General features: G+C 47.5%; 2 protein-coding genes across 5 annotated transcripts in view; one reads left to right on the plus strand and one right to left on the minus strand.

Moving 5' to 3' along the window:
• Positions 1-5,383, minus strand: part of MTA3 (metastasis associated 1 family member 3) — a 267,789-nt gene extending 262,406 nt beyond the window's left edge. For all 3 annotated transcript variants that reach the window (XM_074011901.1, XM_074011898.1, XM_074011897.1), the window contains exon 1: positions 4,487-5,383. The gene's annotated coding sequence lies outside the window, so the exon portion shown is untranslated. The remainder of the gene's footprint in view (positions 1-4,486) is intronic.
• A 132-nt stretch (positions 5,384-5,515) lies between these two features.
• KCNG3 (potassium voltage-gated channel modifier subfamily G member 3) overlaps positions 5,516-12,119 on the plus strand; it is a 56,968-nt gene continuing 50,364 nt past the window's right edge. The window contains exon 1 of one of the 2 annotated variants that reach the window (XM_005576014.5): positions 5,516-6,666. In XM_005576014.5, the coding sequence (XP_005576071.1) occupies positions 6,002-6,666 (665 nt within the window). In that variant the 5' untranslated portion in view covers positions 5,516-6,001. The remainder of the gene's footprint in view (positions 6,667-12,119) is intronic. The other variant, XM_005576015.5, reaches the window with a different exon arrangement.

Here is a 12,119-nt window from a genome sequence, read left to right on the forward strand (position 1 = left end):
ACTGGCATCCAACTCCTGGGTTCAAGCAATTCTCCTGCCTCAGTCTCCTGAGTAGCAGGGATTACAGGCACATGCCACCACACCCAGCTAATTTTTTTTTTTTTTTTTTTTTTTTTTTTGAGATGGAGTCTCACTCTGTCACCCAAGCTAGAGCATAGTGGCATGATCTCGGCTCACTGTAACCTCCACCTCCCAGGTTCAAGCGATTCTCCCACCTCAGCCTCCCAAGTAGCTGGTATTACAGGCGCCCACCACCACGTCCAGCTAATTTTTGTATTTTGAGTACAGATGGGGTTTCACTATGTTGGTCAGGCTGGTCTTGAACTCCTGACCTCAGGTGATCCGCCTGCCTCAGCCTCACAAAGTGCTGGGATTATAGGCATGAGCCACCATGCCCGGCCAAATTTTTCTAGTTTTACTTATACTTCCCTGTATTAGAGCTCTGTAAACAAGACCACCATCTGAATCTTGGGATAACCTCATAGTGCTACTGTGTTACAGCTCTACCTTTCTAATCTGAGAGACCAAAATATACGCCCCTTAATAAACTAAGACAGACCCTAAGATAAGGAAACCAAGTTACTGATGGGTCGAGGGCTCAGGGCTTGACTGGCAAATTTCTAAATTACTGTGGCTAAACTCCCTAAAAATAGGAGCTTTCAATTCTGTTATACAACCCAGATGACAACAACTCTGTCTGGATAGACAGCCATTACAAACATTCGTTTCTGATGAGCTGCTGCAGACCTCAAATCAGTTTCAGCCAGCTTACAGACACAGCACACAAGCTGTCTTTGTGGCCTGTAGTTCACCTGTTGACATAAAGAGCCAAATTCCAACTCATTTTAATGCTAAAGCCCTATCACAAAGTGATCCCGATGTATGTTATATATATGTGTACCCATTACACATGTGTGCGCCTCCCCCATAAGTATGTATAGCCTTTCCTCCAAGCCTGCTGATTATGTATGATACAGGCCCTGTGAGGCCTAAAACTCAACCTGTTATTCCCCTCTTTGAAGACAGAGCACCTTCAGTCCACACCAGAGACTTTCTCTTCCTGGCTTGCAAACTGATAACACCAATAAAGCTCTCCTTTCTACCATTCAGCCATCCTGGTGGTCTTTTGAACACCTTCTACAGTGGTCATTGTGCATAGTGGGCTAAGTCATAGTCTTTTATTTATTAAAATGAGAGAAATTAGAAGGCTACATTTCCATTCAAAAAGCTGACTTTTAAAAGTCCCAACTGATTCGGCAGAGGCTGAGAAATAAACTGATGTAAACGCAAACATTGAAAATATGAATTACCAGCAGGGCAAGGGCTTTTTAAAGCAGACAGAGTTGATAAGTAAGCTGCATGGAACAGTAGTGCCCACAGGGTATTTCAATTTCTAAAGCTTTGGGGCAGACAGGGTGTTCAGAGTCCTTGAACACATCCAGTTATGCAATGCAAACTGATGGAGGAATCTGTGTTCAAGCCAGAGTCAGCAGTATAAGGGTCACAACATTTTACTGAATTTTTTGTTTCAGGTTACTTTGTTATTGGTCACATGTTTAGACAAATCAATTCACTTATCCAATCTGTGTTTATTTAGAACCCTGGAATGAGAAATAAGCATGGCTTATTTGGGCTAAAGGAAGCAAAAATGAAGTGAGATTTTTCCAGTGAGATTGTTCCAGTGTCATGCACTGAGCTACATACCACCTTCACATCAGCTTGTGTCTTTTCATTACCCCTTTGGATGTAGGTATTCATTCTATGGAGGAGAAAAACTGAGGATCAATGAGGTTTAAGGAACTGGCTCCAGGTGGCTTAGCAAATGAGTTATACAGCCAGGATTTGAGTCTAGAGAGAGCCCTATAGACAATTTGGACTTTTTTTTTTTTTTGAGATGGAGTCTTACTCCATCACCCAGGCTCAAGTGCAGTGGTGAGAACTTGGCTCACTGCAACTTCAGCCTCCCAGATTCAAGCGATTCTCCTGCCTCAGCGTCCTGAGTAGCTGGGATTACAGGCGCCTGCCACCCTGCCCGGCTAACTTTTGTATTTTTAGTAGGGATAGGGTTTCATCATCTTGGCCAGGCTAGTCTTGAACTCCTGACTTCATGATCCACCTGCCTCGGCCTCCCAAAGTGCTGATTACAGGCGTGAGCCACCGCGCCCAGCTAATTTGGACTTTATTATATAGACAATTTCTAATTATGTACTTTTATGTACTCATTTTAGGTTTTTCTGTTTTTTTTTCTTTTTTCTTTTTTCTTTTTTTTTTTTAACCTCTAGTTTCAAGAGGAGTTTTGCTCTTGTAGCCCAGGCTGGAGTGCAATGGCATGATCTTGGCTCACTACAACATCTGCCTCCCAGGTTCAAGCAATCTCAATCTCCTGCCTCAGCCTCCCCAGTAGCTGGGATTACAGGCACCTGCTACCATGCCTGGCTAATTTTTTGAATTTTTAGTAGAGACGGGTTTCACCATGTTGGCCAAGCTGGTCTTGAACTCCTGAACTTGGGTGATCTGTCTGCCTTGGCCTTCCAAAGTGCTGGGATTACAGGCGTGAGCCACCACACCCAGTCACCTTTCAGGTTTTTGAACTCGGGAATGCCCTGATGAAAATGGATGGAACTAAGAGCTCTCTGGTGGTCTTACTCAGAATTCATAGAGACAGGAAAGAACTGGAGTGCAAAGAGATGAGGCAGAAGGTTGTGGCAGCAATCCAGGCCCTGGAAACAGAGTGAGCAGAGTTCGACATTAGAAAACCTGATTCTAGCCTCTGCCAGGATGCTGCTGCTGGAGAAGCTCGGGCAAGTTACAGCCACATCTCTGAAGCTTTGTAACTTCGGAGGGGAGAAAAAAATGGGAGTAATTATTTGCTTTTTTTTTTTTTTTTTCCTAGTTTCTGAAACTAGAAAACCTCTAGGTTCTTTCAACCTCTAAAATTCTACCTTTAAATTGTAATGCATTCCAAAGGTTTAGATATGAAGAGCCTAAATATCATCCTGAGTCTAGGAGAGAATTTAGATGTAATAATTCACAACATTATCTTCTCAAAGTACAAGGGAATAGAATTGGCTTTAAGAACGCTCTCTAAACCAGATTATATTGAGACAAGCCTATCATTTCTGCATCACTGTTTTCTTTGTTTAAGAAAATGATTTGGGTATTACTGCTGCAGCAGTGGTTGATGATATTAAAATCAAATAAAAATATTACTCTTGAAACAAATGAAATGATTTAAACCTATCTAAGAAATCTTATGAAAATATACCTAGGAGGCACACATTGTATTGTCATCAAATTAATTTGTTTTCTAAGCTCAAATTTAATTTAAAATGAGATATTTCTTCCACTGGTACAATCAACAGACAGTAGAGGGATTCTACAGAGAGAACACAGGAAATAAACCCTATAATAACGTTGGAGCAAACAACTGACACTATAGTTCTGTCTTCTATTGCTTGTGATGCTTCTAGAAAGTATTTTTTAACAGCTTCCTGATGAATTGGCTCTTGGTGTGAAGCCAGGCTCATCTCTGGCTCACATCTGCAAACTTTTCCCCATCCTCACGTCCTACAACAAATCCATCTTCAAGACCTGAAAAGTTCTTGGTCTCAGTGTTTCTCAGAACAGACCCTTCTTCATCCTCACAGACATGGGGTTGGGGATCCCATTCCTGGGTTACTGAAATGACCTTCTCCTTAGAATGACCCAAAGTGCAAAGGCATCTGCCTGTAATAAAGCTTTCATCAGGCAATTTCTGCTATTAAAACCTCCAGGGATTCCATAGATTATAGGATTCAATCTAAATGCTGCAGTTGAGATCTCCATTGTTTCAGTGGGCAAGTGCATTATACTTTTCATAGACTTTAAACCTCCACATTCGAGATTTTGCTACCAGGAATATTTTGTCCTTTCTCTGTGCCAACTCATGGCCATCAGCACCTCCAGTTCTGTCTTGAAACTCACTTTCTTACGGATATTTTTCTTGTTTAGTATCTACTTAGATACTAAATAGCAAAGTAGCAGTATCTACCTAGTAGATACTAAATAGCAAAATAGATACTAAATAGCAAAGTATTTAGTAGATACTAAAGTAGCAAATAACTCGTTTTTGAGCTTTTAATCACGTTAAGTGCTCTTAAAATAAATTATCCAAGTCTGGGGATAAACAACTCACAGAGATTTTCATTCTTTAAGAAGCTACCCAGAGTGATTTTATTTTATGTGAGACAGCACTCACATTTTCAGTTGTCTGCCTTTTCACTAGGAATCCACTTAACCAGCGCAAAAGGACTCCGTTTGGTGACCTCTAGCGGGCACCGGACAATCTTACAAAATTATGAAAAGCGGAGGAGGGCAAAGAATAACCCTTCCCTTTAACCAGCCAGGTTACCCTGTGGTCAGATGACCGCATCTCACCCTACCCCACCCTTATTTTTTTTCTTCTAATATTTGTTTTGCATCTAACACGGTTCGCCTTACAACTCACCTGTCTCGCCTCCGGTGGGCTGGACTGCTGGTGTCGGGTGTCAGGTGAATGAATTGCTGGTAGCAGTTTCAAATCATCCCTGCCAAGTGGAACCCACTCTCTGGGCACGGACAAGAGCGCGGGATAGATCGCTCTGCGGAGCCTTCAGGGGGCTCTTCTCACTCGGAGGGCCGGTGCTGCAGCCGGGTCAGGGGTCCGCGGGGGAAATCAAGATATTTTGAAAAGGAGGATGCAGACGAAGACCACGTGAAAGGCTGTTTTTGCCGGTGACAAGGGGTTCCTCCCCAGACTTTCATCCCACACTAAGGGCAGCATCTCGAGAGGGTCCAGACGTGCCACATGTAGGCGCCTTCTCAGGACACGCGCCCCAGAACGTGGGGGCCGGGTCAGGGGCCGCTCCCCTCCGCGGGCTGGCAGGCGGCACCAAGGCTGGGGGCTGGGGCGTGTAGCCGCCCTCGGAGCACGCGGTACGTGGGTCGCCCCGCGCGGCGGGAGGAAGAGCAAAGTCGGCAGGAAAAGCCGTGGCTGGGATGCCTTCCCTGAGAAATCCTTAGGGGCGATCTCAGAACGCGAGCTGGGCTCCGGACAGTTTCTGGAAAAAGCTCTCCAAACGCCGTCTGTCCCCGCACCCGAGTCCACACTGGGCTTTGAACCAGGGCTGTTAAAAGGGCCCTTAGGGACTGTCCAAGTCATCCCGATGGCCCGGGGCGGGACGCGGGAGCAGGCATCCCGGCCGCTGGGCTCCCCGCTCCCCCACCCTGCGGACCCCTCCCCGCCACTACGGGCGGGAGCGGAGGGGGAGGACGGCGTCACGAGGCCGGGAGCCCGAGGTCCAGGGCGGGGCGCCCGGGAATCCCAGCCCAAGCGAGCCGGGGAGGTGCGGGTGCGGGCGCGGGCGGGAAGCGGAGGGCGGCGCGGAGGGAGGTGAGCCGCGCGCGCGGAGCCGGCGGGCGAGGAGGAGGACGGCACAGAGGCCCCGCCCCCGCCGCCGCGAGCCGGCTCCTCGCCGCCTCCGAACCCGCTCACTTTGCCTCTTGCCTCTGGACGGCGGCGGGGCGGCCGCCGGATCCGCGGCCGCAGGGAGCGCGGGAGACGGGGAGCTATCCCGCCCCGGCGCCTCCATTCGGCGCCCGCACCCCTCAGGGGGTCGGCGCCGCGGCCTGGGAGAGGGCACCGGGGCCTCGGAGTGGGTAGCCCTCGGGCGCGAGGGGCGGCGGCGCGGACACAGCCGCGTTTCCAGCCGGTGGGGCGCAGCGCTGGCGCCGGCGGGGACTCCCCGGCCACCCGCAGGTACCGCGGGGCGGAGGGCGCGCCGCTAGCAGCGCCGCCTGCGCTGCCAGAGAGACTCGAGCCCAGGGATTCCCGGGCCAGCGGAAGGCAGGAGCGGAGCCCCGAGGGAGCGCGGGCCCCGACGGCGGGCTCCCCCGTCGGCCACGGGCAGGCAGGTCCCGCGTGGCGGCTGTGGGGGGAGCTGCAGCGGGGCCCTCGGGCCGAAGGTCCCCCGGGCGGCCAGCCATGACCTTCGGGCGCAGCGGGGCGGCCTCGGTGGTGCTGAACGTGGGCGGCGCCCGGTACTCGCTGTCTCGGGAGCTGCTGAAGGACTTCCCGCTGCGCCGCGTGAGCCGGCTGCACGGCTGCCGCTCCGAGCGCGACGTGCTCGAGGTGTGCGACGACTACGACCGCGAGCGCAACGAATACTTCTTCGACCGGCACTCGGAGGCCTTCGGCTTCATCCTGCTCTACGTGCGCGGCCACGGCAAGTTGCGGTTCGCGCCACGGATGTGCGAGCTCTCCTTCTACAACGAGATGATCTACTGGGGCCTAGAGGGCGCGCACCTCGAGTACTGCTGCCAGCGCCGCCTCGACGACCGCATGTCCGACACCTACACCTTCTACTCAGCGGACGAGCCGGGCGTGCTGGGCCGCGACGAGGCGCGCCCCGGCGGGGCCGAGGCGGCTCCCTCCAGGCGCTGGCTGGAGCGCATGCGGCGGACCTTCGAGGAGCCCACGTCGTCGCTGGCCGCGCAGATCCTGGCCAGCGTATCGGTGGTGTTCGTGATAGTGTCCATGGTTGTGCTGTGCGCCAGCACGTTGCCCGACTGGCGCAACGCAGCAGCCGACAACCGCAGCCTGGATGACCGGAGCAGGTACTCCGCCGGCCCTGGGAGGGAGCCCTCCGGGTAGGACGCACTGCTTCTCTGCCCGTCCCGTCCGTCCTGTCGCGTCTGTCCGTGCCGTCCGTCAGTCCCGTCTCCGTTCTGTCCGCCTCCGGGCGACCGAGCCAGCGGGGTGCGCGACCCAGCGAGGCCCCAGGCGTGGCCAACTACGGGACGGGTCGGTCCCCACTCCCACCGCGTTGTCCGGGGCATCAGCGGGTTCTGGCCCTTGCACTAGACGCACCTCTTGAGGGCGAAATCCCCAGGCATGGGGAGGGGCGTGTAGAGATAGACAAACGTCCCCTCTTTGTAGTTTACTTTTGAGCAGAGAGCAACCTGCTAATTAGATTTTTCTGAACTTTTATTGTTAGGGTTCAACAATTAAGCCTTGAACTAAGCGCAGTTTTAATTATTTGCCAATTTTTGGTAGTGTTTGGAAAGATGAATTCTTGTTATGGTGAAATGTGCACTCTCCACACATTCTATACACTCTGCCCCTGGCGTAGTATGTGCTGTAATGGAATTGTTATAAAGGAGGTTAATTTACCGATAGACCCTCAATAATGAATGTCTGTGCCCTTTTCTCCCCCGCTTTCCTACAAAGTGTGGAGTTAGCAAAGCTCTTGTCCACCGTTTGGTATCAAAGATTCACACTGCGACTTTCAGAGGGTCTGTAGTATGGGAAGGGAAAAAACCATGACCTTGAGAGCAGAGAAAACTCTAAACTGTCCTAAATCCAGAAAACAGTATTTGGGTGATTTTTTTTTTTTTTTTTTTTTCACTTTACTAGGATGAATGGGAAAATATTGCAGTCTTTTCTTAGACTGTCTTACCTTTCAGTGGTTATAGCACTGTCCTGTTTTTAGTACAAGTGAGCATATTCGGTGGGAGGAATAAGCAGACTAAGGGTGGACTTTCAAAGAAGACAGCCTTTTGGGGCACAGAACCCAAACTGCATATTATAGTTTATCTGTTTGACACTGTCTTAAGATCCTCCTTCCATTCTCTTTAAATTTAAGGTTGTGCTCTGTCATCTTTTCCTGATGGGCAGGTACATGTTCGGAATGGCGGTCTTGCTATTGCAGTGAATTACTTCTACATGATATTTTTCCCGTAGGGAGTAAGGATTTTTATACAAATCTAAGAAGTAAATAAAATTGTCTAGTACCACGGAGTCTATTATTTCTTCTTGACTTGAAATCCAAGATACATGCTTTGAAAGGAAATTCATTAGGAAACTCATTTTGTTTAGTGAATTAGGTTCTAACAGTTTTGAATTTACAGATAAGAATTACTTATTTGGTACTCCAACAATACAATGAAATTAATTTATTTACCTAAATAAATGCCCTTTTTTTTTTTTTTTTTTTTTTTTTTTTTAAGGAGGGCGTTGGGAAAATGGACTTGAAATTTTTATTCTCTAGTAACTGTAGAATTCTAAGGTTAGTGAAGGTTTGAGCTACATTAGCAAAGGAAACAGGAGAATTGAATTATTATTAGTACAGATAAAGAGGGAGTTGACTGAGCTACTATATGAGCAAAACCAGTAAAATACCTCAAATATAATCTTAGGGGGAGGGAAGGTGTTTTAGGAGAGGGAAAGGGCCATATGGAGATCATTAATGTAAAGCATTTGTAAAGAAATGAGAGAAATGGATAGTAATTTTAGGGAGAGAAACACAAGAAACAAAAAAGGGAAGACACAGAGATGGAAAAGAGGGAGACTGCAAAATAAGTGAAGGGAGAAAGGAAAAGTAATGCTTATTTGTGTATATGTATTTTATGTATGTGTATAATTATTCAAGTCAGAGCTGTTTCCTAGATACTTAGATATTTCAAGCAAAAGCATGTTTTTCTTGGCTTAATGGCCCAGTTTTAGCTTCTCTGAGTGTAGGTATATGAAAACCAATATCTGCAATCCCAAACAGATAAACTGCAGAATGGCTGAATGAGGATGCTGCTTATTACAGAGGAAGCTCCCTCTGCCCTCCAACAGAGAGGGCCCTTAAGCTGTCACTTTACATATAGTCGCTAAAACCCTGCTTGCTTGTGGTTGCTGAGATTAGTCTTTCCAAAACATCATTCTCATTATTTGACTATATTTCGCATCTGCCAAATAAAGCCAAAACTTCTTTCTTGGCCTTCAAAGCTCTTTACAGTTTGATGACAACCTGCCGTTCTTGACTTACTCCATCATAGTTTGCAAACATCTTTTGAGTATCTGCTATGTTCAAGGTACTGCTGGTGTTCCAAATATTGTAACTTTCTGTTGTAAAGAAAAGCTGGTGTCAAGTTGGTGATGTAGGAATCAGAGGCACATTGATTTCTGAGAGTTCAGTTGTTTGGAGAAGGCCTTTAAGGTGATGGAGGATGGAAACAAACCATGGTTGGAAGGTTGCAGAGGTTGTGCACTGCCCAAACTAGCAGGGAGTGTCATTTATTTTATTTTATTTTATTTTTTGCATTTTTGGTAGAGATGGGCTTTCTCCATGTTGGTCAGGCTGGTCTCAAACTCCTGACCTCAGGTGATCCGCCTGGGTCGGCCTTCCAAAGTGCTGGGATTACAGGTGTGAGCCACCACACCTGGCCAGGGAGTGTCATTTATATAAATTCTAGTTAATGCAACCTGCACAACCATGTGCGCCCTGCCTCGGAACAAAATAAAGAGATTTTTTAGGATAAAAGGAACATCATGGGCATGAAACTTGTATATGATGTTTGTGGAAGCTTGAGTCCAGTGATGGAGTGAGAGGTGGATAGAGAGCAGATGATAGAAGGCCTTGAATTCCAGGGAGAATAATTTTATTTTACTGGCAGTGGCTAGCCCTTGGCCAGTTTTGTGTTTGGGGTAAATGGGTTATGCATATAAAGTAGTGCATGAGGTGCATGTGTTCCGTGATTTGGAGAGAGGGAAGATTGTACACAAGAAGATGAGTTGGAAATCTTCCCAGAGTGAGGGGATGAGAGCTTGGATGGCTTTGTGGTGGTGGAGAAATGGAGAAACAACAACTCTGGAAAATACAAGGAGAGTCAAAGTTAATCCAGGGCATTGGAAGGACACAGGCATCAGGGACTGATGAAGTGGACTTCCCAGGAGTTAAGAGTATCGCCTGCCTCTTGCAGTCTTCATTTGTCCAGCCTGGCCTGCTTACTTGTTCCTGAGCCACACAAATGTCCCTTACTGTGCAATGCCTAGCTGCTGAAATTGGATTATTCATCGAGCCCAGTTCAGATTCTATTCCTCTCTTGAAGCATTTACTGATTACCCTAGTAGATGTGATGTTTCCTCCTGAACTCCTTAAGTAATTGCTTATTTGTACTATTTATTTGGCAATTATGATATCCTTCTTAGCATGGTGGTTATACTTTCATATAAACATGTCCTAGCTCTTAAGCTAGATTAGATAAAAAGCCCTAGAAGGCCGGTAAATTCTCTTGTACTGTTTCTCATTAAAACATCTTTTATTTTGTATTTTTGTTGATTGATTGAGAAGAGATCTAACTCTGTCACCCAGGCCAGAGTGCAGTGGTGCGATCATAGCCCACTGCAGCCTAGAACTCCTGGACTCAGGTGATTCTCCCACCTCAGCCTCAGAGTAGCTGGGACCACAGGCATGAGCCACCATGCCCCGTGAATTAAGAACATTTTTTGTAGAGATGGGGTCTTACAGGCCAGGCGCGGTGACTCACTCCTGTAATCCCAGCACTTTGGGAGGCCGAGGTGGGTGGATCACAAGGTCAGGCCTTCGAGATGGGGTCTTACTGTGTTGCCCAGACCTGTCTTGAACTCCTGGCTTCAAGCAATCCTGCCACCTTGGCCTCCCAAAATGTTGGGATTACAGGTGTGAGCCACTGTGCCTAGCTGAAATACTAGGAAATAATTCTTAGTACTTGCCAGAGTTGTCATTTCTCCTCCATTTCTCCACTACCACAAAAATTGCTATTCAGGAACCATAAGTGTCTATTGTGTATATAACATTTCAAAACAGAACTTTCCAGAACTGTATCTTCTATTGTGTAGTTTAAAATGCTGTTTGGTATCTGGGTGTGGTAGTTCACGCTTGTAATCCCAGCACTTTGGGAGGCCGAGGCAGGTGGATCACCTGAGGTCGGGCGTTCAAGACCAGCCTGACCAACATGGAGAAACCCCGTGTCTACTAAAAATACAAAATTAGCTGGGGTGGTGGCACATGCCTGTAATCCCAGTTATCCAGGAGGCTGCGGCAGGAGGATTGCTTGAACTAGGGAGGCGGAGATTGTGGTGAGCTGAGATTGCACCATTGCACTCCAGCCTGGGCAAAAAGAGTGAAACTCCATCTCAAAAATAAAATAAAATGAAATAGAATAAAATAGAATATAGAATAGAATAGAATAGAATAGAATAGAGTAGAATAGAGTAGAATAGAGTAGAATAGAGTAGAATACAATACAATACAATACAATACAATACAATACAATACAATACAATACAATACAATACAATACAATACAATACAATACAATACAATACAATACTGTTTGGGGCCGGGCATGGTGGCTCACGCCTGTAATCCCAGCATTTTGGGAGGCCGAGGCAGGTGGATCACCTGAGGTCAGGAGTTCAAGGCCAACCTGGCCAACGTGGTGAAACCCCGTCTCTACAAAAATACAAAAATTAGCTGGGCGTGATGGCGGGTGTCTGTAATCCCAGCTACTTGGGAGGCTGAGGTGGGAGAATCGCTTGAACCTGGGAGGGGGAAGTTACAGTAAGCCGAGATGGCACCATTGCACTCCATCCTGGGTGACAGAGAGACTCTGTCTCCAAAAAAAAAAAAAAAAGCTGTTTGGGGTCAAGCAGTGGGCTTTAGTTGCCAGAACTCTCAGTTGAAGCAGACAGAATCCTGTGCTAGAGTAAGAAAAAGGTCTATCAGGCCGAGCTCAGTGGCTCACCTGTGTAATTCCAGCTCTTTGGGAGGCCGAGCTTGGCAGGTGGATCACCTAAGGTCAGGAGTTCAAGACCAACCTGGCCAACATGGTGAAACCCCGTCTCTACTAAAAATACAAAAATTAGCCAAGTGTGGTGGTGTCTGCCTGTAATCGCAGCTACTCGGGAGACTGAGGGAGGAGAATCGCTTGCATCAGGGAGGGAGAGGTTGCAGCGAGCCGAGATCGCACCACTGCACTCCAGCCTGGGCGATAAAGTGAGACTCAGTCTCAAAAAAAAAAAGAAAAGAAAAAGAAAAAGGTCTATCAGGAAACAGCCTATAGTCCCAGCTACTCCAGAGACTGAGGTGGGAGGATCACCTGAGCCCAGGAGTTGAAGGCTGCAGTGAACTATGGTTGTACAACTGCACTCCAGCCTAGGCAGCAGGGAGACCCTGTCTCAAAACAAAACAACAATAAAAAAATCAAGAAACTTAATGGTACTTAATGGTATCAAGTACTTAATGGTACAAAAGGAATAAAGATAAGAAGATGGTTTACTTTTATGAACCTCT

Source organism: Macaca fascicularis, chromosome 13 (genome assembly GCF_037993035.2).
Source record: "Macaca fascicularis isolate 582-1 chromosome 13, T2T-MFA8v1.1".
NCBI lineage: Eukaryota > Metazoa > Chordata > Mammalia > Primates > Cercopithecidae > Macaca > Macaca fascicularis.